At 39.2% G+C, this 27638-nt stretch overlaps 1 protein-coding gene across 3 annotated transcripts in view; it reads left to right on the forward strand.

Annotated features, from left to right (window-relative positions):
- PIEZO2 (piezo type mechanosensitive ion channel component 2) overlaps positions 1-27638 on the forward strand; it is a 459894-nt gene that overhangs the window by 231786 nt on the left and 200470 nt on the right. For all 3 annotated transcript variants that reach the window (XM_053571827.1, XM_053571828.1, XM_053571829.1), the window contains exon 5: positions 20346-20508. In XM_053571827.1, the coding sequence (XP_053427802.1) occupies positions 20346-20508 (163 nt within the window). The remainder of the gene's footprint in view (positions 1-20345; positions 20509-27638) is intronic.

The following is a 27638-nucleotide window of genomic DNA, read 5'->3' on the forward strand; positions in this document are numbered from 1 at the left end:
ACTGTTGGCCTAGGGCCTCACAAAATGTCTAAGATATGGTACATGCTCACGCATACTCATTGAATTAGATTAGCAGGAATGGGTTCAGTTTTAAGTCCTTAAGTACAAAGTTCATGCTTGTTTTTTTATTTCTTGTTATCTTCTAGTAGTGACATACAAAGCATCTTGCTTCTTTTCTAGTCTGGTGTTCAGAAGAGGATGAATATGCTACTCTGTCATAGCCTCTCACTGTGAATCTCATTTTCTTTTTTTTCTTCTTTTTACATTTTTTGTGAATCTTATTTTCTAAAAAGCAAAAAGAAGTTTATTTTTCTCAAGCGATTCAATGCACTAATTCAAGGAGGAGGGAATATCCGACATGATGCATTGTGTTTATTGCCATTGTGGTTGAAGAATGGAATTTCTGACTGTCACTGGTGTTTTCCTTGTAGGCCTTCCTCCAATAAGCCTGGTGGCTCACCAGCTGGACAGTGCAGCCAGCACTTTACTTTTCGTTTGGAAAGCAAGACATTTTCTTTTCTCTGTATGGCATAGCTCTTTGAAAATATTATGGTGGAGTTTTCTCCTTTGTTATGCATAAAGGATGCAAACAATAATCAATACAAATTAGTATGGTTGGGAGAGGATGGAAAACCCTTTTACACTCAGAGAAAGTAGGAAAAAGACAAATACGTGCAGTATTCAGAACACCCAAGATATGGAATCAACCTGTGTCCCTCAGTGAATGAATGGACAGTCAGAAAATGTCAGTGGAGTACTATTCAGCCTTCAGAAAGGAAATTATTTCACTTATGCCAGCATGGGTAGAACTGGGGAACATTCTGCTAAGTGAAATAAGCCAAGTTCAAAAACATAAATAACATATGTTTTCATATGTATGGAATATGAAACAATCAAACTTGTAGAAGCAGGGAGTAGAATGAATGGTGGTCACAGAGGCTGGGGGTGGTGGTGAGAGGAATGGGGAGATGGTAGCCAAAGGGTACAAAGCCTATGATAGGAAGAATAAGTTCCAGAAATCTTTTGTATATCATGATGGCTATAGTTAATAAAAATGTGCCATGTAGTTGAAAATTATTAAGATTTAAGTATTCTAACCACAAATATGAATGATAACTGTGAGATGGCGGCCCCCATAACTCAGTGGGTAGGGTGCTGGCCACCTACACTGAGGCTGGAGGGTGCCTATAGTCCCAGCTACTTGGGAGACTTAGGCGAGAGAATCACTTAAGCCCAAGAGTTTGAGGTTGCTACGAGCTGTGATGCCATGACACTCTACTAATAGCGACATAGTGAGACACACTGTCTCAAAAAAAAATAATAATAATAACTGTGAGGGATGCATGTGTTGAACAGCTTGATTGAGAAATTCCACAATTTATACATATATCAAAGTATCATGGTGTACAACCTAAATGCGTACAATGTTTACTTGTCAATTAAAAAAAAAAATAAAAAGAAGAGGCCAGGCACAGTGTCTCATGCCTGTAATCCTAACACTCTGTGAGGCTGAGGTGGGTAGATTGCCTGAGCTCAGGAGTTCGAGACCAGCAAGAGCGAGACTATCTCTAAAAATAGCCAGTGTTGTGGCAGGCGCCTTAGTCCCAGCTACTTGGGAGGTTGAGGCAAGAGGAACACTTGAGCCCAAGAATCTGAGGTTGCTGTGAGCTGTGACACTCTACCAGGGCACTCTACCCTGGTGACCCTCTACCATGGTGACAAAGTAAGACCCTGTCTCATATTAAGTAAATAAATAAGTAAATAACTACTTTTTGTGATAGAATATGATGTCTATATTTTACAAATTTGAATGTCATTTTATTTATAATATGAAGGCAATATATTCGATTTTTTAATGTCCTTAGTAAACATAATTCATGAGTTTCCAAACATTGTTTTTGAAATATTACTAGTTGATGAGATTTAAAAGCTTGACCTCCCTCCTCACAAGAAAAAACAAACAAACATGTGAAGAAGCAAAATGGTTCCCCAGAGCTGGTGGGAGGACAACTGAGGAAAGGCCTTGGGTCACTGCACTTTTATTATTTCTGAGGGGATATCAGAACAAAAAGAGGCCATTGTGGCCTTCCCTTGCTGGTAATTTTGTCATGGTCACAAAGTCAGCACAAATGGACACACAGGAAGCTGTCAGGTATCTGGAAAGGGTCACAGGATGAGAGGCCAATAGATACAATATATGACCTTGTCCTGTACATAAATATTACCATCAGCAAGTTTGGAAAGACTCGCTTTTTTTTTTTTTAATTAAATCATAGCTGTGTGCATTAACACGATCATGGGGCACCATACACTGGTTTTTCTAGACCATTTGACATATTTTCATCACACTGGTTAACATAGCCTTCCTGGCATTTTCTTAGTTATTGTGTTAAGACATTTACATTCTACATTTATTAAGTTTCACATGTACCCTTGTAAGATGCACCGCAGGTATAATCCCACCAATCACCCTCCCTCTGCCCATCCTCCCCCAATTTCCTCTCCCTCTTCCCCATATTGTTAGGTTACAACTGGGTTATGGCTTTCATATGAAAGCCATACATTAGTTTCATAGTAGGGCTGAGTACATTGGATACTTTTTCTTCAATTCTTGAGATACTTTACTAAGAAGAATATGTTCCAGCTCCATCCATGTAAACTTGAAAGAGGTAAAGTATCCATCTCTCTTTAAGGCTGCATAATATTCCTTGGTGTACATATACCACAATTTATTAATCCATTCGTGGATCGATGAGCACTTGGGCTTTTTCCATGAGTTAGCAATAATGAATTGGGCTGCAATAAACATTCTGGTACAAATATCTTTGTTATAATGTGATTTTTGGTCTTCTGGGTATATACCTAATAGAGGAATTATAGGAATTTTTTTTTATTGTCCTGTGTTCTTTTTTTTTGTAATTTTATTTTTTATTATTAAATCATAGCTGTGTACATTAATGCGATCATGGGGCACCATACACTGGTTTTATAGACCGTTTGACACATTTTCATCACACTGGTTAACATAGCATTCCTGGCATTTTCTTAGTTATTGTGTTAAGACATTTACATTCCACATTTACTAAGTTACACATATACTCTTGTAAGATGCACCGTAGGTGTAATCCCACCAATCACCCTTCCTCCGCCTACCTTCCCCCTCCCTCCCCTCCCTTTCCCTCTTCCCCCTATTCTTAGGTTATAACTGGGTTATAGCTTTCATATGAGAGCCATAAATTAGTTTCATAGTAGGGCTGAGTACATTGGATACTTTTCTTCCATTCTTGAGATACTTTACTAAGAAGAATATGTTCCAGCTCCATCCATGTAAACATGAAAGAGGGAAAGTCTCCATCTTTCTTTAAGGCTACGTAATATTCCATGGTGTACATATACCACAATTTATTTATCCATTCATAGATCAATGAGCACTTGGGCTTTTTCCATGACTTAGAAATTATGAATTGGGCTTCAATAAACATTGTGGTACAAATATCTTTGTTATGATGTGATTTTTGGTCTTCCGGGTATATACCTAGTAGAAGAATTATAGGATTGAATGGCAGGTCTATTTTTAGATCTCTAAGTGTTCTCCAAACATCTTTCCAAAAGGAATGTATTAATTTGCATTCCCACCAGCAGTGTAGAAGTGTTCCCTTTTCTCCACATCCACGCCAACATCTCTGGTCTTGGGATTTTGTGATATGGGCTAATCTTACTGGAGTTAGATGATATCTCAAAATAGTTTTGATTTGCATTTCTCTGATGTTTAAGGATGATGAGCATTTTTTCATATGTCTGTAGGCTGTGCACCTGTCTTCTTCAGAGAAGTTTCTCTTCAATTCCCAGCCTGTGATGGAATCACTTTTTCTTTTCTTGCTTATACATTGGAGTTCTTTGTGGCTTCTGGTTATTAAACCTTTGTCAGAGACATAACCTGCAAATATCTTCTCCCATTCTGAGGGCTGTCTGCTTGCTTTACTTACTGTGTTCTTGGCTGTGCAAAAGCTTTTTAGTTTGATCAGGTCCCGGTGGTGTATTTTTGAAGCTGCTTCAATTGCCCAGGGGGATCCTCCTCATAAAATACTCGCCCAGACCGATTTCTTCAAGAGTTTTCTCTGCCCTCTCTTCTAGTATTTTTATATTTAAATGTCTTAAGTTTAAATCTTTAATCTAGTGAGTCTATCTTAGTTAATGGTGAAAGGTGTGGGTCAAGTTTCAGTCTTCTACAGGTTGCCAGTCAGTTCACCCAGCACCATTTGTTAAATAGGGAATCTTTTCCCCACTGAATGTTCATAATTAGCTTGTCAAAGATCAAATAACAGTAAGTAGATGGGTTTATCTCTTAGTTCTCTATTCTGTTCCAGACATCTACTTCTCTGTTTTTGTGCCATTACCATGTTGTTTTGATCACTACTGATTTATAGTATAGTTGGAGCTCCGGTAGTGTGATTCCTCTTGCTTTGTTTTTATTTTTGAGTAATGTCTTGGCTATTCGAGGCTTTTTCTGATTCCATATAAAATGAAGTATTATTTTTTCAAGATCTTTAAAGTAACAGTGGAGCTTTAATAGGGATTGCATTAAAATTGTATATTGCTTTGAGTAATATGGACGTTTTAACAATGTTGATTCTTCCCAGCCATGAGCATGGTATGTTTTTCCATTTGTTAACATTTTCAGCTATTTCATTTCTTAGAGTTTCATAGTTCTCTTTATAGAGATCTTTCATGTCCTTTGTTAGATAAACTCCCAAATATTTCATCTTCATTGGCACTACTGTGAAAGGAATAGAGTCCTTAACTGTTTTTTCAGCTTGACTATTGTTGGTATATATAAAGGCTACTGATTTATGAATGTTGATTTTGTAATCTGAGATGCTGCTGTATTACTTGATCACTTCTAAGAGTTTTGTAGTAGAATCCCTGGTGTTTTCCAGATATACAATCATATCATCTGCAAAGAGCGAAAGTTTGTTCTCTTCTTACCCTATACGGATACCCTTGATCACCTTTTCTTTTCTAATTCGATGGCTAAAACTTCCATTACAATGTTAAAGAGCAGTGGAGACAATGGGCAGCCTTGTCTGGTTCCTGATCTGAGTGGAAATGATTTCAATTTAACTCCTTTTAATACGATATTGGCTGTGGGTTTGCTGTAGATGGCCTCTGTCAGTTTAAGAAATGTCTCTTCTATACCTATTTTCTTAAGTGTTCTGATCATGAAGGGATGATGTATATTAGCAAAAGCTTTTTCTGCCTCAGTAGAGAGAATCATATGGTCTTTGTTTTTTAATTTGTTTATGTGCTGAAGTATATTTATAGATTTACGTATATTGAAATAGCCTTGAGACCCTGGTTTAAAACCGACTTGGTTATCATGTATAAGTTCGTTTGATGTGTTGCTGGATTCTGTTTGTTAGGATCTTGTAGAATATTTTTGCATCTATATTCATTAGTGATATTTGTCTATAATTTTCTTTTCTTATTGGGTCTTTTCCTGGTTTGGGGATCAGGGTGATGTTTGCTTCATAGGATGTGTTGTGTAGTCTTCCTTCTTTTTCTATATTTTGGAACAGGTTGAGTAGTATAGGTACTAGTTCCTCTTTAAAGGTCTGGTAGAATTCTGATGTGAAGTCATCTGGTCCCGGGCTTTTTTTATTAGGGAGATTTTGTATGGTTGATGCTATTTCAGAACTTGATATAGGCCTGTTCAACATTTCCTCTTGATTCTGGCTAAGTCTTGAAAGGTGATGTGCTTCCAAGTATTGGTCAGTTTCCTTCAGATTTTCATATTTCTGAGAATAAAGTTTCTTGTAATATTCATTGAGTATTTTTTGAATTTCTGAGGAGTCTGTTGTTATTTCATCTTTGTCATTTCTGATTGATTAAATTAGAGACTTTACTCTTTTTTTTCCTGGTTAGGTTGGCCAATGGTTTATCTATTTAATTGATCTTTTAAAAAATCAACTATTTTATTAATTGATCTGTTGTATAATTCTTTTGTTTTTAATTTCATTTAATTCTGCTCTAATTTTGTTTATTTCTTTTCTTCTACTGGGTTTGGGGTTGTAATGTTCTTCCTTTTCCAGTTGCTTGAAATGTTTCATTAAGTTGTTAACTTCCTCTCTTTCCGTTCTCTTGAGGAAGACTTGCAGTGCTATAAATTTCCCTCTTAGGACTGCATTTGCAGTATCCCAGAAGTTCTGATAATTCTTGTCTTCATTGTCATTTTGTTCCAAAAAGTTGGCAGTTTCCTTCTTAATCTCATCTATGACACAGCTATCATTCAGCATAAGGTTATTTAACTTCCATGTTTTTGTATGACTATGCATATTCCTGTTGTTACTGAGTTCAATTTTTATTCTATGGTGGTCTGAGAAGATGCAAGGAATAATTTCTATTCCTTTAAATTTACTGAGGTTAGACTTGTGACCTAAGATGTGATCAATTTTGGAGTATGTTCCATGGGCTGATGAGAAGTATGTGTATTCAGTTTTGTTGGGATGAAATGTTCTGTAGATGTCTGCTAAATCCAAATGTTGGATGGTTAAGTTTAAATCCAAAATTTCTTTGCTCAGCTTCTTATTGGAGGATCTGTCCAACACTGCCAAAGGAGTGTTAAAATCTTTGACTATTATGGAGCTGGAGGAAATCAAGTTGCTCATATCTGTTAGAGTTTCTCTTATAAATTGAGGCACGTTCTGGTTGGGTGCTTAAATATTAATAATTGAAATCTCATAATATTGCGTATTACCCTTGACAAATATGAAGTGACCATTCTTATCCTTCCTTACTTTTGTTGGTTTAAAGCCTATTGCATCTGCAAATAGAATTGCAACACCTGCTTTTTTCTGATTACCATTTGCCTGAAATATGGATGACCATCCTTTCACCCTGAGTCTGTATTTATTTTTTAAGGTAAGATGTGACTCTTGTATGCAGCAAATGTCTGGCCTGAGTTTTTGTATCCAGTCAGCCAACCTGTGCCTCTTTAGAGGACAGTTTAAGCCGTTCACATTAATGGAGAATATTGATAAGTCTTGTAAAATTTTGGGTATCGAGTTTTTCAAAGTCCAGTGGACATTTTTAATCCTTTTGCCACTGTGGAAGTTGGAGTTTGGTCAAAAGTTTCTGAGTGAGTTTACTTTTGTGGTAGAGGATTGGGCTGGTCATTATGTAGGATGGATCTGAGAATATCCTGAAGAGCTGGTTTGGTTATGGCAAATTTCTTCAACATGTGAATGTCATTAAAGTATTTAATTTCTCCATCATAAATGAAACTCAGGTTTATATGGATACAGGATCCTGGGTTGAAATTCATTTTGTTTTTGGAAATTAAAAGTCGATGACCACCGTCTTCTGGCTTGAAAAGTTTCAGCAGAGAGATCTGCAGTCATTCTAATATTCTTCCCTTTGTAGGTAATGGTTTTCTTACATCTGGCTACTTTCAGAATTTTATCCTTCATATTAACTTTAGTGAAGTTAATTATGATGTGCCTGGGGGATGTCTTGTTCGGGTTGAGTCATGCTGGGGTTCTGTCTGAATGTCATGCTGTCTGAATTTCAGAATCTCTTAGCATGTCTGGAAAATTCTTTTTCATAATTTCATGGAGAAGGGCCTCTGTGCCTTGTGAAGCTACTTCATAACTTTCAGGGATTCCAATGAGGCAGATATTAGCCTTCTTCAAATTATCCCAGAATTTTCTGAGAGAATGATCTGTTTTTGCTCTGCCTTTCTCTTCCTCTTTGAGAGTTTGGGAGTGTTCAAAAGCTTTGTCTTCAATGTCAGAAATCCTTTCTTCTGCTTGCTCCACTCTGTTACTGAGGAATTCTACTGTATTTTTCAGATCTTTGAGGACTGCAAATTCTTGTATCAATGTGTCAAAATCTTTGGTGGTTTTGTCTTTAAATTCATTGAATTCTTGAGACAACGTTTGTATTTCTCCTCGAATTTCTAATTCTGACTTTTGAATTGCTGCTCGAATTTCTAAGTCTAAATTTTCCTCCATTCTGTTTTTCTTGTTTGCAATCCAAATTCTGAATTTGATTTCTGACATCTTGGCTATCTGTTTATGTATGGGATCTTCAGTTACATCTGCCATATTTTTCCTTGGTGGGGTTGATCTAGTCTGGTTATTCATGGTACCAGAGTTTTTCCGTTGATTCTGCCCCATGATTATTTTACACTGTTTGACTTTTCCCCTTGAGCTTTGTCAAGGACCCATACAGTGCTAAGGCCTGAGAAACGGGGACCTGTTTGGTGTGGTGGGGCTAAGTGGCTCTGTCTTGTTTTCACTTGGTCTCTGTCCAACCCTAGTGAAACAGTTACTCTGGGTTGAAGTCTCGGCTGTGGAGAAATACCAGCATTTAAGTTACCCCGCCCCCCCACAGGCAACAATCGGTAAAGGAAAATCAAGCCTTCCTACAACCACACACCCAGGGCAGCACTTGGATAGTCCTTTGGTGATTCACTCAGTTCAAAAGGTCCAAATCAATTGTCTTAGTCAGCACCTGTCTCAGGTGGAAGAGTTTAAAAGGTCTCTGGCAAGTAGATTGCAGGGGTCTGCTGACAACTCAAATATGACCCGTTCTGGTGCTCTGTGAGGTCAGGAGAGCCCACCCAGCAAATAGATTAGTCTGGGAAGGTTGATGCACCTCTGTCACACCGCACCTTGCACCTCTGTCACACCCAGTCACTGATAACCCTGCAGGGCTGTGACCTAGTTGCCTCCAATGAGCAGATACTTCAGGGTTTGCACCTGCCTGAATCACAAGGAAATCTATGTTTCCTCAGCCAGGCCGCTGCTCTCTGCCTCTATCTGGCAGGGAGAGATGAGGCCTGACAACCTCGGGGGCTTGATGGAGGCTGGGGGGGGGGTGTTCACTCAGTTCCAGCCCCACCCCTGATTGATATTACTGACCGAACAGAACAACTTTGTGGAATTTGTTTCTGTCCCGGCTAAACTCCCCTGCAGAAGAGAAGCTGTTTTGAGTTCCCAGAACCTGCGCCTCAGGCCCTGTCATTGCTGCTGCAGGTTTGTATTCACAGCACGGTTAGCTGTCAGTTCTAGCCTCCTGCCCTCCTTTGTGTAGGCTGATGATCCCCTGGGGGCCGGGTGCGTCTTAGGCTCAGTAAAGCGGTCTTCTGGGTCAGTCCCACCCTGGGAGTCAGCCAGCACTGCGTGTGCGTTTTCTAGTCACCACACTCCACCCAGGCCAGTAGTGCCTCAGGCAAACCCTTTACTCACGGGGCCTGTGTTTCCATCCCAGATCTGTTCCGCTGGTGGTTGCCACCTGAGAAGATGCCCGGCCTCCTCTGGTTGCCCAGAGAGATAGGGGGTGTGACTCCAGAATATCCAGGCGTGAGAGCTATTGTTGCCAAAAACAGCTGCTGGTCTGCGCCTCGGGGCACTGCTACTCCTGCGTGGTTACCTCTCAGCCAACTGTCCTCTCCTCACTCCCGTACCACAGAATCAGCACTGACCAGCTGCGGTCCAGGCCCTGTCCACACCCCTTGAGAAATCACCCAAGAATCTGAACTCCTGGGGAACAGGCCTCCAGACCTCAGAGTGAGAGTGTAGGGGAGTGCTGGGATATCAGTTTTGCAGGTAGAGAATATATATAGTTTTACACAGTTTTATGCCTGGCAGGAGAGTGCTATGGCACCCTAGTAGGGGAAATAGGTCCAGTTTTTAGAGGGTGTCTCCTGTGGAGTATAATGAGAGGATTTTTGACCTCTGTTTGTTTGTTTATGGGCTACTCCAAGTAATTCTCATGGGGGAGGGGACTCCCGTCTGCTTGGTGATGGATTTTGTACCTTTTGTTTGTATCCTTGGGGTCTCAGCTCACCTCAGCAGGGTTGATATGCGTTCTTCAACCTTCTCTCTTGGTGCAGCTCTAATCTGCCAGGTTACTTGCTAAATTTCTGTCCTTTAACTCTCCTTCTGGATGGGAGCCTCTGTGGAAAGCAGGCTTTATTCAGCCATCTTATCTCATCCCCAGCTCACTGGTTTTGACTGGAAGCCATTTAGTAGTTCTTATTCATTTAAATAATGCTCATTTGATATTTTAATTATTTTATCATAATCCGGTAGAAACTGACCTTTCTACCAACTCTGAACGAACAGATTTCCCACCCAAAGGGTTGCATGAATGTAGTTGCTAAACAATCTATATTTTGCGCATTTTCTACTTTTTTGCTTACCATCACGTGTGTGAGATAGTCATATTTGTGGATATTGACCTAGATTGCACATGTACTTACACACATTTATTGCTATAGTATTTTTGTTTATGGATAGGCCATAATTTGATCTTTTTATTCTCCTCTTTGTGGATTTGTAGGTTATTCCTAAGTTTCAGCTTGATCAAGTCCCTTTTAAGAGGTGTAATTACTGCCTGAACAAATAAGATTGTTATGACTGTAACAAGATCGAAAAGAACTGTTTGCCTATTTAAGAGAACATGATGTTCGAAGTGGTTTAACATATGTTTTTTGTATGAAAATTTCATTGTCATAAGCCTGGAAAACAGTGCGATTTAGATTAACATTATATGTAATGTCAATGGAAATGTACACATTTATCTCATTGATTTATTAAAACAGGTCTTCCATGTAAAACCTGGTTATCTTGATTTCAAATGCAAAATTTACTTGAAATAACATTTATTGCTAAATGCCCTGCAATGTATACTTTAATTAGTTTAGAGAGCCTTACACATATATTTACTCTATGCTATGCAATGTCCCTGGATAATCTAATTTACTCTCTTCACTTCAGCCAACATGTAAGAAGAGAAATCTCAGTTTGACCCCTTCAGCTGTGACTTCTCCCCCAGGCACAAATGTCACATGGCTCTAGTTGGAGCAGCTGCCTCTGCATCCCAGGGTCCTGATGATACTTCCCGCTCATCATGAAAAGACCACTTACACTACTGGAAACCGAGTCACTGTTCCTTCTACAGCCTCAGCTTCCTTGGCTTCAAATCCTTCTGTAATTCCGGTTACATGAATTTTTCAAAAAATATCTGAACTCACTATGGCCAGACTTTAACTTATCTTTCTGACCATATTCACAATTTATAGTTCCTGCTTAGAGTCAGTGCCTGACACAGAGTAAATGCTTAATAAACTTTTGTGAATAAGTGAATAAAAAATTCTTCCAAATGGAACCATTTAATGTTAGGTAGACAATAGACCTCTGTAAGTTGACCACCCAAGGTTCTGTAACAGACTGGTCAGCAAATGGAGGTGGTCAACATCAGGCACCAGGCCTACTGTGCTGGTGCGAACATGTGCCGCATGTCCCATCTATGAACTCGGGTCAGTTGAGGAGGGGTCAGTGTAGGAGGACCCAGCTAGGGAGGTGTACTGTACTTTGTATCTCTTTGTTTTGAAGTGTTTTCTCTAACATATTTATTTTATAAACAATATATGTTTTAATGGTTTATAATTTTCAATTTTGACAATAAAATCTGCACGTGCAAATAACTGAGACATTGTTCACGAGCTCTCTCAGGTCTCCATGCCATTCCCAGACCACAGTAACGTATCCTTCTCTCAGTGTTTGTGTTTTATCTTCCCCAGCTAAATTACAGAGCTCTTTGTGGTAGGCCTCTCATCTAATAGCAGAGCTTTACACAAACTCTTGTCACAGGAAAAGAAGAGTAAATATTTGGAGAGGCAATGATGTGTCCCAGAATGCATGTGCATCCAATATCCCTCACTGGTCCTCTACCCTGCAACACCTCCTGCATTGGTCCCAGCGATGGAGAGATGAAATGGGCAAGGGCTGCTGTCAGGCAGGTTGATAAACAGTGAGCAATATAAATATTCTGTCCTGGTGTATGTGTGGGGATACAGCAGGCATCTGAAGGAGGAAGTGGTCAGTTCTACCACTGAATGGATATGCAGAGGAAAGGTAGAGAGGGCCAGTATGTCTGGACAGACAGGAGAATTTAAAGCATTCTGGTAGGAGGGCACTGTTGGACAACAGAGAAGACTGTACAGTAGCCCAGGAGAAAGCACTGGTGTATTCTGTATATGCATTTACCGCGACTGGACCTGGGGTTAGAAGGAAAGCAAAACAAGAGATGAGGCAAATACGACCTGGAATGGGGAGGCCTCACGTCCTATGGATGTTTCCTGTAGGCAATGGGGTTAACATGGTCAGCTTTATGCTTTTAAAAACTAAACTCTGGTAGTAATGTGGAGGTCTGACTGGCAGAGAAGACAGCTTGAAACAAAATACTCAGGATGCTATTGCAGTAATCCAGAGGCTGGTCAGGGCAGTGGAGATAAGGAGGAACAGAGGTACGAGAAATGCTAGGATGGCAGAAGAGCAGAGGTTCACTGCGCTGGTCAAATGTAGCATAGAGGTTGAGTGGGATTAGAATTGGAACAGGTCCCTTGGGACTTGCAGTTGGGATAGCTTTGAGAGGGCATTTTCGGTACATAGGCTTATTAACAACTATTATAAATATGTAGAGAAGATAGGTGTGTAACTGTGCATATTAGTTTAGCTTCCAAATGATCCATTCAGTCAAAAACAGACTGATGAGCATTCTCTAGCCCGTCGTTTCCTAAAACCTGTTCCATAAACACTCGCTCTGTAGAATGTAGTAAGTGTTAGATGAAGTTTTTAAGAAATGATTTTTGTGGGGCAGTGCCTGTGGCTCAAGGAGCAGGGTGCCGGCCCCATATACTGGAGGTGATGGGTTTAAACCTGGTCCCAGACAAAAACTGCAAAAGAAAAAAAAAAAAAAAAAGAAATGATTTTGTAGTCCAGTAAATTTAGTTGTTTTACAACAGAATTTCTCAAGCCTTTTGGCATAATAATATGCATTGTGAATTTTTAACACATGTTGACCAATTACTATTTTTTTCTTCTTTTGTCTTGTATAAATACACAGCATGTCTGAAGACTAGCATTCTGATGAGGATACTGTAGTAAACACTGGCCTAAACAATGAAGAAGGAAACTTTATTGATAAGGTGGTCTCCAAATGACGTATCAGTCAGACTTTGATCTGTTTGTCGTACATATTCTTCACCATATTTTTCAAAAGCATTACTGTTTTTGCAGTGGCAGTTATTATGAATGCCCTTTTTGTTAACTCAGCAAGCTGAGAGAGAGCTGAATTTAATAGTTTAGCACCTCTATGGCTGAATGATTCCATTCTAAGGAGGGATCTCAGCCCAATCCTGGATTCAGTAGCTGAATTCTATCACAGCGGGTAGAGTGATTGCTTTTGCATACGACATTCATTTATGTCCTTAATATATGTATGCTATAAAATGTCTCTTGGGGGAGCAGAAAGCACAAAGCTGAGACTGTTGCTTCAGAATGACTGCAAACTGGAAGCTTAATGCAGTCTGCAGGTGGGAAAAGTATAAGGCTTTGGCTTTCTAATTCTCTCTTGTGGTGCAAGAAGCCACTCAGGCCACAGCTAGAGCTCTTGTTACCTTTCCTTTAAGAACGTTTTCCCCTGCAATTCCACTTGGTTAGTGCTTTTCATATAATGCCACTGCCAATTTGTTTTCCACGAAAGAGCTATAATTACTGCCAAAAATCCACCTGAGTAGTGAATAGTTCCAGCCCACTCTCCTGACCTCCACCCGCACAGAAACACCTCTCAAGCCTGGCCTTTGTTCTCTGGTCTCTTTCCCTGATTCTCCTTTGTTTTCTCATTCTAATGACATTTGTTCTAGTTTGTTCTTTTCTATCACATTAGGATCCTACATTTTTACTATGATAAAATCAACTGTCAGATTTCATAATTATAAATGTAGTTGGATGAAGTTCTCATAATTGAATTTCTTACTCTTGTCCCAGACGAAAAGAATTTGCTACTTTTTAAAATCTCCGACATAACTGTTTTTTTTTCTACTGATGTAATGATTATACAAATTTATGGGGGTACATGTGATATTTGATACGTGCATACAAAGTATAATGGTCAAATTGGGTGTTTAGGATCTCCATCACCTCAACTATTTATCATTTCTTTGTGTTGTGAAAATTCTAAATCTTCTCTAGAGATTTTGAAATCCGCAATAAACTGTTGTCATCCTCCTGTGCTAGTGAGCCCAATAACTCATATCTTCTATCTAACCCAGTGGTTCTCAACCTTCCTAATGCCATGGCCCTTTAATACAGTTCCTGTGGGTTGCAACCCACAGGTTGAGAACCGCTGATCTAACCATATTTTCACACCCAACTTATCTTCATATCTCCCCCCCACTTCCCTGCCTCTGGTACCTACTATTCTATTCTCCTCTTCCATAAGATCAACTTTTTAAGATTAGACATGTGCGTGAAAACATGTAACATTTGTCTTTCTAGATTTAGCTGATTTCACTTTAACATAAAGGCCTTCAGTTCGATCCATGTTGCTGTTTTATTCTTTTTTATGGATGAATAATATTTCTTTTCTAATACCACATTTTCTTGATCCATTTATCCTTTGAAGGACACTTAGGTTGGCAATTGCAAATAGTGCTGCAATAAACGTGGGAGTGCAGATACCTCTTTGATATACATTTGCTACCTTTTCGATATATATCCGCCAAAGAGATTGCTGGCTCCTATGGCAGGTGTGTTTTTAGTTTTCTGAGGAGCCTCCATGGCTATACCAATTTACAGTCCCACCTGTGGTATGTGCTTGTTCCCCTTACTGCCGGCATCTGTTTTTTGTCCTTTCAATGATAGCCAGTCTTTCTAGGCTGAGATGATATCTCATTGTGGTTTTGATTTGCATTTCTCTGATGATGAATGATGTTGAGCACTTTTTCACATACCCTTTGGCTATTCCTATGTCTTATTTTGAGAAATGTTCATTTAGCTCAGTGGTTCTCAACCTTCCTAATGCCGCCTAAATGCCACGACCCTTTAATACAGCTCCTCATGTTGAGGTGACCCCCAACCATAAAATTATTTCTGTTGCTACTCCATAACTGTAATTTTGCTACTGTTATGAATCATAATGTAAATATCTGATATGCAGGATGTTACATAATGTAAATATGTATTTTCATTGTTACAAAGCAGTCACCACCCACAGGTGGAGAACTGCTGATTTAGCTCATTTGCCCATTTTTAAAATGGATTATTTGTTTTTTTTGCTGTTGAATTGTTTGAGTTCTTTGTATAGTCTGATTGTTAATCCCTTTTCCGATGAATAGTTTGCAGATATTTTCTCCCATTCTGTGGGTTGTCTTCTTTCTCCATTGATTTTCTCCTTTGTTGCCCAGAAGTCTTTTAGTTTGATGTGATCCCATTGGTCTATTTTTGCTTTTGTTGCCTATGCTTTTGAGGTCTTAACCAAAAACATCTTTGCCCAGACAAATGTCCTGTAGCATTTACTTCCAAAGTAGTTTCAGAGTTGCAGTCCAGATCATTGTTTAAAATGCAATTTAAATTAGACTAAGGATTGATTCCTATAAGAGCCTAGATTAGATGAGTTGTTAAGTTGTAATTTTCATGTATATTATAGTAATAAATAAATAGAAACATCCTGTATACAGTAGTAATTGGCTAATTAAATAAATACTCTCTGCCCACGAGCATGGTGATGTATCATCATCAATGCATTGTGAAAATATTAGTGATACATTAAATGAACAAATTAGTTTCAAACAGGTCAAGTATGGCTTAGATTTTTTAACAATTATTATGCAAGTCTACATAGAAAAGGAAGCCTGGGAGGAAGGCCGTGTGGGTACACATTTGAGAACATAGTGGTGAGGAGTGTTGAGTTTGGACTTCAAGGGGATGGAGGATAATTCTGTTCTCTCTCTGTCTGTGTGGCTCTGGGGACATTATATTGTCTTTTTTCATATGTAAAAGGAAAATAATAATGCCTAACCCTATATGGTAGTTGGTTGAATTAGATAAAATGTGCAGAGCTCTTAGCACAAAGTAAATACTCAGTGAGAGATAGATATTACTAAGTTTTTATTTACCAAAATGTTAACAGTGGTTACTTCCATATGATGGGAGTCTTGCTATTTATTATTTTAAATTTTTTTTTTTTTTTTTTGTAGAGACAGAGTCTCACTGTACCGCCCTCGGGTAGAGTGCTGTGGTGTCACATGGCTCACAGCAACCTCTAAGTCTTGGGCTTACGCGATTCTCTTGCCTCAGCCTCCCGAGCAGCTGGGACTACAGGCGCCCGCCACAACGCCCGGCTATTTTTTAGTTGCAGTTTGGCCGGGGCTGGGTTTGAACCTGCCACCCTCGGCATATGGGGCCAGCGCCCCACTCACTGAGCCACAGGCACTGCCCTATTTTAAAATATTTTTATCATTATATATAATACATATTACATACATAAACAAGTAGTATATAATCGGTAATCATGTAAAATTTACTTGAATGTTTATGTGTATATTTTACATGATCTATATCCCTGTCTTTTGCTTCCTGTTACTAAACAAGTTTTATCTTTGACAAACATTTTGCAAAGGCTTAATCCTCCTTTGAATTTCCTCTCTTAATTCTCCCCCTCCTCCATGAACACAAGCACAGGCCCTTGACCCCTCTGTCTTCATCTTCCCCACTCTGAATACATTTTGTAAACCTAAGTCTGTGTAACCTTCTCTTCATATCACCCAGTCATTGTATTTGCTTTTTCTTGCCAGAGTTTGTTCCTTACTATATGGGCCAGGAGAGAACATGCCAGGAGTCACTCTGTGTGTGGCTTTTAAACTAGCAACAAGTTTAAAGTGTGGCGATAGCACCATACTTCATCTCCGTGCAGAGCTAGGAGCCCAGTGGCTCAGGACTGCAGCAGCACATGGGACAGTCATCTTGCAGGGCAGTGAGGGTCGTGACTGGCCCATGTCATGTGCTGACTGTGAGAAGTCTGCCAGCGGCTGTCAGCTCTGTTGTCATCACTCGCAGCAGAGTGAGCTTGGCCAAAACATGTTTCAGTTGAGGTGCCTGTGCTGGCCAACCATGCTAGCAACTCAGCATACTGCTGCTTATTCCCACGTTCATTCTCCTTGGATGTTTCCCCAGATCACAGATGGTACCTGTATTCCCTCCCCAGACAGGTCCTTCCTCCTCCTCCCCACCCCCATTGAAGACCTTTTCCTCTACCTTACTCTCTGGGCTTTGCTACCTGCTGCATCATATTTCCTTTAGTATCTCAGTTTTTTTTTTGGGGGGGGTTGTTTGTTTTTTTTTTATTGTTGGGGATTCATTGAGGGTACAAGAAACCAGGTTATACTGATTGCATTTGTTAGGTAAAGAGGGACTTTTCCCTCTTACAATTGTGTCTTGCTCCCAAAAGATGTATCACACACCAAGACCCAACCCCCTCCCTCCTTCCCTCTCTCTGCTCTTCCTTTCTCCACCCCTCCCTCCTTCTTTCTCTCTTTGCTCTCCCTTCCCCCCCCACCGTGTCATTAACTGGGGGGGAAGGGGAGAGCAAAGAGAGAAAGTCATCAATATCAAAATTGAGTACATAGGATTCATGCTTTTCCATTCTTATGATGCTTTACTAAGAATAATGTCTTCCACTTCTATCCAGGTTAATACAAAGGCTCTAAAGTCTCCATTTTTTAATGGCTGAATAGTATTCCCTGGTGTACATATAACACAGCTTGTTAATCCATTCCTGGGTTGGTGGGCATTTAGGCTGTTTCTACATTTTGGCGATTGTAAATTGAGCTGCGATAAACAGTCTAGTACAAGTGTCCTTATGATAAAAGGATTTTTTTCCTTCTGCGTAGATGCCCAGTAATGGGATTATAGGATCAAATGGGAGGTCTAGTTTGAGTTCTCTGTGGGTTCTCCATACTTCCTTCCAAAAAGGTTGTATTAGTTTGCAGTCTCACCAGCAGTGTAAAAGTGTTCCTTTCTCTCCACATCCGCACCAGCATCTGAAGTTTTGAGATTTTGTGATGTGGGCCATTCTCGCTGGGGTTAGATGGTGGTTAGATGGTATCTCAGGGTGGTTTTGATTTGCATTTCTCTAATAATTAGGGACAATGAGCATTTTTTCATATGTTTATTAGCCATTCATCTGTCTTCTTTAGAGAAGGTTCTATTCATCTGTCTTGCCCATTGATAAATGGGATTGTTGACTTTTTTCATGTGGATTAATTTGAGTTCTCTATAGATCCCAGTTATCAAGCTTTTCTCTGATTCAAAATATGCAAATATCCTTTCCCATTGTGTAGGTTGTTTATTTGCTTTGGTTGTCTCTTTAGCTGTACAGAAGCTTTTCAGTTTAGTTAAGTCCCATTTGTTTATTTATTTATTTATTTTTTTATTAAATCATAGCTGTGTACATTAGTATGATCATGGGGCACCATACACTTGGTTCATAGACCGTTTGACACATTTTCATCACACTAGTTAACATAGCTTTAGTGGCATTTTCTTAGTTATTTTGCTAAGACCTTTACATTCCACATTTACTAGGATTCACATACTTCCTTGTAAGATTTCGTTGCAATTGCCACAGCAGTCTTCTTCATGAAGTTTCTCCAGGCCATTATCTTCCAGTGTTTTTCCTATGCTTTCATTGAGGATTTTTATTGTTTCATGCCTTAAATTTAAGTCCTTTATCCATCTTGAATCAATTTTTGTGAGTGGAGAAAATTGTGGGTCCAGTTTCAGTCTTTTACATTTGGATATCCAGTTCTCCCAGCACCATTTATTTAATAGGGATTCTTTCCTCCAGTGTGTGTTCTTGTTTGGTTTATCGAAGATTAGGTGATTGTAAGGTGTTAGTTTCATTTCCTGGGTTTCTATTTGATTCCAAATGCCTATGTCTATTTTGTGCCAGTACCATGCTGTCTTGACCACTGTGGCCTTGTAGTACAACCTAAAATCTGATATACTGATACCTCCGGCTTTTTTTTTTTTATTATTATTACTAAGAACTGCCTTAGCTATATGGTTTTTTTCTCATTCCATACAAAATGTAGAATCATTTTTCCCAAGTCTTGAAAGTACAATGTTGGTATTTTAATAGGAATGGCATTGAATAGGTAGATTGCTTTGGGAAGTATAGACATTTTAACAATGTTGATTCTGCCCAGCCATGAGCATGGTATGTTCTTCCATTTGTTAATATCCTCTGCTATTTCCTTTCTGAGGGTTTCATAGTTTTCTTTATAGAGGTCCTTCACCTCTTTTGTTAGGTATAGTTCGAGGTATTTCATTTTCCTTGAAGCGATGGTGAAGGGAGTGGTGTCCTTAATTAGCTTCTCATCTTGACTGTTATTGCTGTATACAAAGGCTACTGACTTGTGGACATTGATTTTATATGCTGAGACATTACTATATTTTTTTATAACTTCCAGGAGTCTTATGGTTGAGTCTTTGGGGTTCTCTAAGTTTCTGGGCAGATCCCACCAGCCAGAGATTCCCGGAGTGCACCCTCCCTAGTCTCCCCATGCCTAGTTGTAAGGAAGATGTTACTCGGCCACCATCTTGCTCCTCCCCACTAATATGTCAGTTTTAACAAGAAATGCCATATCAGTGTGAAAATTACCTAAATGTCAGTTGATGCTACTTTTCTCAAAATACAATATTGAGTGGGAATAATGTGCTTTATACTTTACAAAGAATGTCTATGTACATTACCTCATACATATGTATTTGTGTTTTTTCTAAAGTTATGACATAGTATCTATTGTCACTTGAATGCAATACAGAAAGCAAATGGTACTATCTCTTTGCACAAAAGAAGGAAGACTGTGAGCAGACCACCAGTGGAATTCAGATGCTAAGTTTCAGACTTAAGCTTGAACCTAAATGTTCTAATTCCATGATCAATGTTGCTTCTTTAAGATAGAAAAAGAAAAATCCTAGATTCACCTTTTTTAGAATAGAATAGAAGACAAAATGAATGAATTATACAAAATAATGAAGAGTTTCTGGATTCAAGAATTATGTTAACATTTTCTCTGTTTTCCTTCTAGCCTTGATTCATCTCTAAAGTAAAATACCTTCCAGCTGCTACTATATGTCTAGTTTTTAACAACTTCTGCTAGATTGCAAAAAAACTGTAATTTGTACTGGACATGTGGTTTATTTATAAATAATAATGGTCCACTAGCATATTTTTGGAGTAAGAATTGGTTTAAAAGTTATTTATAGTATTTCTGACACTCCGGGGAAACACTGGAACCTTCCTAAACCACACCCCTGAGCGATGGATTCTGTAAGACTCAGATATCAGTGAAAAGCTTTCTGATACTTTCTTAGGCAGAAACTGAGCATCTTTTATTTTAAATCATTAAGAAGGCTGAAATATACTATGAAATGGTTTAACCATGGAAATGTGAGAACAACTAAATTCCCTGTCCCCTTTTTTGTCCTTTATAGTTTAAAGGGAGCTGATGCTGGCAACGGGATAAGAGTGTTTGTACCTGATATTGGGATGTTCATCGCTAGTCTGACCATCTGGCTCGTTTGTAGAAACATTGTCCAGAAGCCCACGACAGAAGCCGCTGCACAATATAACCTGGAGTTTGAAAATGAAGAATTGGTAAATCTCCCCGTGTGCATCCTCTTTCTTTGATTTCTGAGGACTGTGACCCTTATTAATTAGATTGTGGAACTATGACAGTAAATATGCAGAGGTCTTTATGATTCATAGTGCTGGACATAAAAGTTAGCAGTCACTTTGCACAATAGCCTTATGTGGTCTCAGTAGGCAGACATCATCCCTTAGTGATGAGAACACAGGCTCAGGGGTGTCCATAAGGTAAGGGCCAGGACCTGACCCCAAACATCACCTCATCTTATCTTGTAGGATAACCTTGTAAAGTCACACATAGTGTTATGGTCCAGTCAGTCTGGATACACTAGTTATTGTAAAATATTAGAGAAGTAACATCTGGTAGTTTTAGGAGAAAAAAATTAATTCTTTCTTGAAGGGAAGCTTTCCAGTCTGAGCATCTTGCCCTCCACAGTGTAGTTTTGTTGACTCAGCAAACTTTGATCAAGTTTATTTTAATGTGCTCCAGATGGAAAAAAATATATATGTGGAAAAGTGTGAGAATTCAAAAACAGCTAAAAAGAGTGATGTGTGTGTTTTTTAGCCAGTGAGAAGGTTTCAGGAGTGCTGGGTTAGGTTCTTTTTTATTTATTTATTTATTTTTTTTTATTAAATCATAGCTGTGTACATTGATATGATCATGGGGCATCATTCACTAGCTTCACAGACCGTTTACCAAGTTTCACATATACCCTTGTAAGATGCACCACTGGTGTAATCCCACCAATCCCCTTTGTTAGATTTTTCTCCTTGGTATGGGAGGTTGTCAAACTGTTCTCAAACTGTCTCCCGATCTGTCTCAGGACACTGTCACAGTATAACTCTACTTTGTTAGGCAAGGTTAGATGACATAACTTTGACAAGTAATTGATTTAGTAATGGAAAGATGAAATTTACAAAGAAAAAGTGACGAAAAAAGACTTGATTGGGACACTTGATGCAAGGCATTTGCAACTACCAAATGTTTTTAGTCATAAACTTTGGCAAGAAATTAAATGTATAAAACTGAAATGAATTGCAAGTACTTACATGCCACTAAGACATCAAGAGAGGAAAATTCTCAATTATAACAAATGGTTTACACTACACACTTCATAGATAAGCAGACAATTGCCTTTAATCTTGTTAAAAAGGAAAACGATAAAGAGATGATATAATTCAATAAACATATGCAAGTTAGAAATGATATTACTGCTCAGAATTGCTGGATAAAAGATATACTATCACGTTGCATATCAATATGCTATTAATTTAAAGGCAAACATTAAAAAGGTACTGCATTTGGCTCTGTACCGTGTGCACTTTTTTGTCCAGATTTTTGAGGGTGAAGTAAGGATATGTATCATACATGGTTAGTGCAGCTCATCTTTCCAGAAATGAGCTCAGAGTTCCAGTCTGGGAGGTTCTGGATTCCAGTGGGAGCTGGCTAGAGTGGTCTCCTCTAAGCACCGCAATCAGGGGAGCTGCTGGGAGGGGGTGCTGGTGAGACAGGCTGTGACCTTGCAAGGTGAGGGCTGAGACCCAGCTGCGTGGAGGGGTTTGGGAACCCTGTACAGGCTGCTGGGACCTGCCTGGCAGCCCGCAGGCTGAGCATCCTCAAAAGCTCCTGCTCTGCTGGCCACATGCATGGATGGCCATCTTAGCTGCAGCCCTGGATGTGGCAGTGAGGGAAGGGCTCCCAGGAGAGAGAGAAGAGGCAACATTCACAGAGCAGGCAGCTGCAAGGGGGCTGGACCAATCTGCACCTTTACCAGAGGAGCGTTAGCCCTCCCCAGATGTGCCTCTCCCGGTAGAGAGATGTCTACTTTCTCAATTTTTCCAGAAAGTTTGGTCCAAAAATGTGCATGTGTGTTATACAAGGGAGCACATTATACACAGCAAAATATGGAACTTGGTGTTAAAAAGTAACTATAGTGAAGTAGTTAACCATGTGTTACATTCAAGACAACAAACCATGTGACAAGTGTGAGTGTCCTAAAAATGGATCCATAGATAAAAGTGTTTTTTCTTCTTGTCGACATTACAATTTTAAGACAGAGAATGCAAATTTTGAAGATCTGTTTTTTTTTTTTAATTAAATCATAGCTGTGTACATTAATGCAATCATGGGGTACAATGTGCTGGTTTTATATACAATTTGAAATATTTTCATCACACTGGTTAACATAGCCTTCACGGCATTTTCTTAATTATTGTGTTAAGACATTTGTATTATACATTTAGTAAATTTCACATGTACCCTTGTAAGATGCACCATAGGTGTGGTCCCACCAATCACCCTCCCTCCACCCATCCTACCCCCTCCCCTCTGGAGATCATTTTTTACATTTAAATTTTATCTTATAAAATTTACCAGTCTTGAAAGTGATTTTGCTTAAATAATCATTACCAAAAATTGTCTAAAGTAAATCAATTTATCTCAAGTTCTGTGGACGTATAATTTTTTATTGTTATGGCAGTAGAACCTCCATAGTTGACCACCTCCCTACACCAACCAACTCCTAACTCCTTAAGGTGACCTAATTTCCAGAGACTGGACATGCACCACATGTCTGTATTGGTACAGTAGGCCTAGTTCTTTATGTTGACAAGTTTGTTGGATGATCAACTTACAGAGGTTATCCTGCATTTATAAAAGTAGGATTGTCTTTCAGTTATCCTCATAATACAGCTGAAGGGTAAAATACACTTATTAGAAAATGAGTAGACTTAGAAATCAGACATGGAGGCTAATGCCTGGAATCTTAGCACTGTAGGAGGCTGAGGTGGGTGGATTGCTTGAGCTCAGGAGTTTGGGATCAGACTGAGCAAGAGTGAGACTCCATCTCTAAAAACAGCCAAGCATTGTCCTGGGTGCCTAGTCCTAGCTATTCAGGAGGCTGAGGCAAGAGAATCACTGGAGCCCAAGAGTTTGAAAGTTGCTGAGAGTTATGACACCAGGGCACTCTACCCAGGGTGACAAAGTGAGACTCTGTCTCTAAATAAATAAATAAATTTATACTTGCTCTGTTCATTTTGTTCCTCTCACACTTAAAGAGGTAATGGAGCAAATTTAAATTCAATGTTGCTCATAGAATTACAGAAACTTAAATTGGAGGGTGTGTTTGAGGGCAACTCACCCAGTAAAAGAATTCTTTCTATGCCACTCATAATAGATGAATTACAAAGCTTCCTATGAAAAGGACTTATGTCAACAAGGACAATGCTCTTTGCCATAAGACTAAGAAAGCCTACATTGATGAACAGAAAGGGATGGCTGGTAGGTTAGGCTTAGGTGTCATACGTCTGGTGAAGAGGAAACAAGACAATCACATGTACTAGTGTTAATTCTAAAATCAAGCCTCCTTCTCAATTTCACTCAATTTTCAGAGATAGATTTATGGCACCACTCTTCATTTGAAATTTGTTTAAATATGTAAGCCTGTGTGTTATGCATCACATTATTTAAAGGTGACAATAAGATGGAAAGGCACTCTAAGCACTATGTATTTTGGGCTTTGAAAATACTATATGCCATTATTATGATGCTGTTTTCCTTCTCAGTTATATTTGTTTGGGGCTATTTTACATATTGATTTTTATTCTCTTAGCAGATTTCAACCTATAAAGTAGCCCAGGAGGAACAGGGTTGGGGGAATCTTCTGAGGTTAATCCACACGGATTTATTTCTTCCATGTGGCAATCTGGACTTGAATCTAAAAGGAATATAAGTATGTACCTAAAATAAGCAGAGAATTTATTTTGTTTTTGACACCCCAACATACTTCCTGCTGCTTATAAATCTTGGTTTTTGCACTCTAGAATGTTTGGACTTTGAGGACACTGGGAGAATAGTGTTGCTGGCATTGTTTCTTCTTTCATCTATCTTAGTGAAGAAATGGCAAGATTAATCCGCTGGTGCCTGCAGAATTCCTTTTCAAATGCATCATTGTTTTAAAGTAGCAACTAATCCCTGGAGAAGACACATGGATCTTCCATAATTTTCCGTGATTTGATAATGAGGCTCAAATTTGCTGTTTTAATGGTGTTTACCATGGGAGCCCTAGCCTCCTTCTTGTGTGTTGTGATTTACAGAGAGCAGATCTCAGAAAGGAGACCAAAAAAAAAAAAAAGAAAAGAAAAGAAAGAAAGAAAAATAACCAAGTTTGCCCAAGAACACATCTGTGGTCTTATTTATTTCTTTACTTTAATTCGGAAGTAGATTTTTTTTTGCTTTTTATTCATTTTAATCCAGAAGCAAAGATGCAAATTACAGTTGTGAGAAAGATTCTATCAATGGAAAAAGATCCAAAGTCTGAACGGTAATTTAAAGAGGCTTTTTTCTGAGCCAAAGGTATGTGACTGGCTCAGAGAACATGTCCTCAAGATGTCCTGAGAAAATGTGCCTGTTGTAGGTGGGTTACAGTTTGGTTTTACACAGTAATGGACATAGGAATTACATGTAAGACCCTGTCAGTATATGGAGGGTGTACCTTGCTTTGACCCAAAAAGGCATCTCAAAGTGGGAGCTTAACAGGTTATAGGTGGATTTAAAGATTCTTTGATTTGTAATTGGTTAAAAAAAAATGAAGCTTCATCTAAAGGATTGAAATGGTTTAACTTAAGGTAAAGATATCTGTTAATCAAAGATAAGCCACCACCAGACATTTACCAAAACTCAAGTGAGTGCTGATTAAATCAATAGCCTGCAGAGGTGGTTTAAACTTTTTCTTGTATAGCCTTAGGCCTGTTAAAGGACCTCTCCAGGAAGGCAAGGGAAGTGACATGCAGGTCTGACCCTGCGCCCTTTTCAGGGCCAGCAACCCAGCTTTAAGGTACTTCTTGACCAAGAGGGAGTCCTGTAGGAGACCCCTGAAAATAAACACCTTGGTAATAAGGGAATGGGGAAGGGATTGGCCTCTTATTAAAAAGTACGAGAGCGCAGGAGCACATACATCATTGCTTGGCAGTCTCCACACCTGTGGTGTAAATATCCATGGGATCACTTCTATAAATAGCCATGGGAGAAGTTAGTGGAGGCTCCTACCAAGACTGACTGCTGCACCTTTGAGATGCTCTGGCACCACTGATCTGACTGAGACAACTGGCTCCTCCTGATGGGGAGCCTTACCTGACTGAGACAACGGGCTCCCCGGCCCTTATGGGGAGCTGTACCCCTAATGAGCCTGTACCGCAGTCTGCATCCTGGCAGTTTCATGGACTGGGGCCGGCGACCTAGCGTCCTGGCTCCAACTGAGTTCATTCAGTCAGCTGAAGGAATTAAGAGTTTCTTTTAGTTCACAATTCCTATTCTGAAATTTTTTTTTTTTTTTTTTTTTTGCAGTTTTTGGCCGGGGCTGGGTTTGAAACCACTGCTTCCAGCATATGGGGCCAGCGCTCTACTCCTTTGAGCCACAGTATTTTATGAAAATTAAATTGTGTAGAAAAGGATTATCTATATAATAAAACAATATATAATTTCATCAAACTGTTATTATCCTGTATAATGTAATACTTATAACTCCTTTTAGCTATTTTGTGAGATTTAAGACTTTTTATTCCCTTCCCTCGCCACCCCTCACCTCCCTGTCTCACTCTGTTGCCCAGGCTAGAGTGCCATGGCATCATCCTAGCTCACAGCAACCTCAAACTCCTGGGTTTAAGCAACCCTCCTGCCTCAGCCTCCTTAGTAGCTGGGACTACAGGTGCCCACAATGCCATCTGGCTGATTTTTCTGTTTGTGGTAGAGATGGAGTCTTCCTCTTACTCAGACTGGTCTCACTCTCCTGAGCTGAAGTGATCCTCCCACTTCAGCCTCCCAAAAGTGCTAAGATCACAGATGTGAGCCAAGATCACAGATGTAAGCCATTGTGCCCAGCGTGAGGCCTTATTTTCTGGAAGAAGAAATAGTATCTTAATGTATCATTAAATTTCTTATAAATTAAATATTTATTCAAATAGGAATTGTAGTCATGACTTGGTCTGTGTAAAGAGGCATCTTCCTAGTAGACAAATCAAATATGAAGAATAAAAAGAATATTCTAACATAAGTTATCCCCCACCATCTGCTAAAGATTCAGAGATGCAATGTTAATTACTACTAATGTTATTTGGAAATTCATTCTCAACCTCAAAGATTGTGCCTGCTTTCTGATACCTAATGTCCATTATGCTGTCATGACTTCTGTGTTCTGGCACATGAAATGCCCAAGACCATATTTTTTAATGACAAGAAACAAAGAATGGGAGAAATCAATCTTTGTAATGTCACCTTTTTTTTTTATTATTAAGTTTTTTGTATATCATAGATCATAAATACGTTTGTGTTGATTATTTGTACAAATTGGAGTGCTTACATCATACTAATCAGCATAGCTTTCATCTCATTTACCCAATTACAGCATTAGGACAATTGTGTTCTACACATGATAGAACCAACTTGTACTTGCAATGTGCTCCATAGTTGTGGTCCCCCTACTATCCCTCCCACCCCCTCCCCATCCCTCACCCTCCCCTCCCCTCCTTCATCATAGACTAAAGTTGTGTTTCATTTTTCGTATACGAGTGTGAGTGATTATAAATTGGTTTCACAGTACTACTGAGTAGATTGGATACTTTTTTCCCATTCCTGAGATACTTTACTAAGAAGAATATTTTCCAGCTCCATCCATGTAAACATAAAAGATGTAAAGTCTCCATTTTTTTTTTACTGCTGCATAATATTCCATGGTATACATATACCACAATTTATTAATCCATTTATGGGCCTATGGGCACTTGGGCTTCTTCCATGACTTGGCAATTATGAAGTGAGCTGCAATGAACAATCTGGTGCAAATATCTTTATTGCCAAATGATTTTTGGTCCTTTGGATATACACCTAGAAGAGGAATTGCAGGATCAAATGGCAGGTCTACATTTAGATCCCTGAGTGTTCTCCAAACTTCCTTCCAAAAGGAACAGACTAGCTTGCATTTCCACCAGCAGTGCAGAAGTATTCACCTTTAATTAGGCTTTCAGTGTTGGCTTGGTTCTCCCCTGATATTTAGTCCAAAGTTGTCTGTTTTAAGTTTCCTAGAACTGATTTCTTTAGATAGGCACACAGACATGGTCTGTGAAACATGGAACAATTCAGAATA

Source organism: Nycticebus coucang, chromosome 19, assembly GCF_027406575.1.
Source record: "Nycticebus coucang isolate mNycCou1 chromosome 19, mNycCou1.pri, whole genome shotgun sequence".
Taxonomy (NCBI): Eukaryota; Metazoa; Chordata; class Mammalia; order Primates; family Lorisidae; genus Nycticebus; species Nycticebus coucang.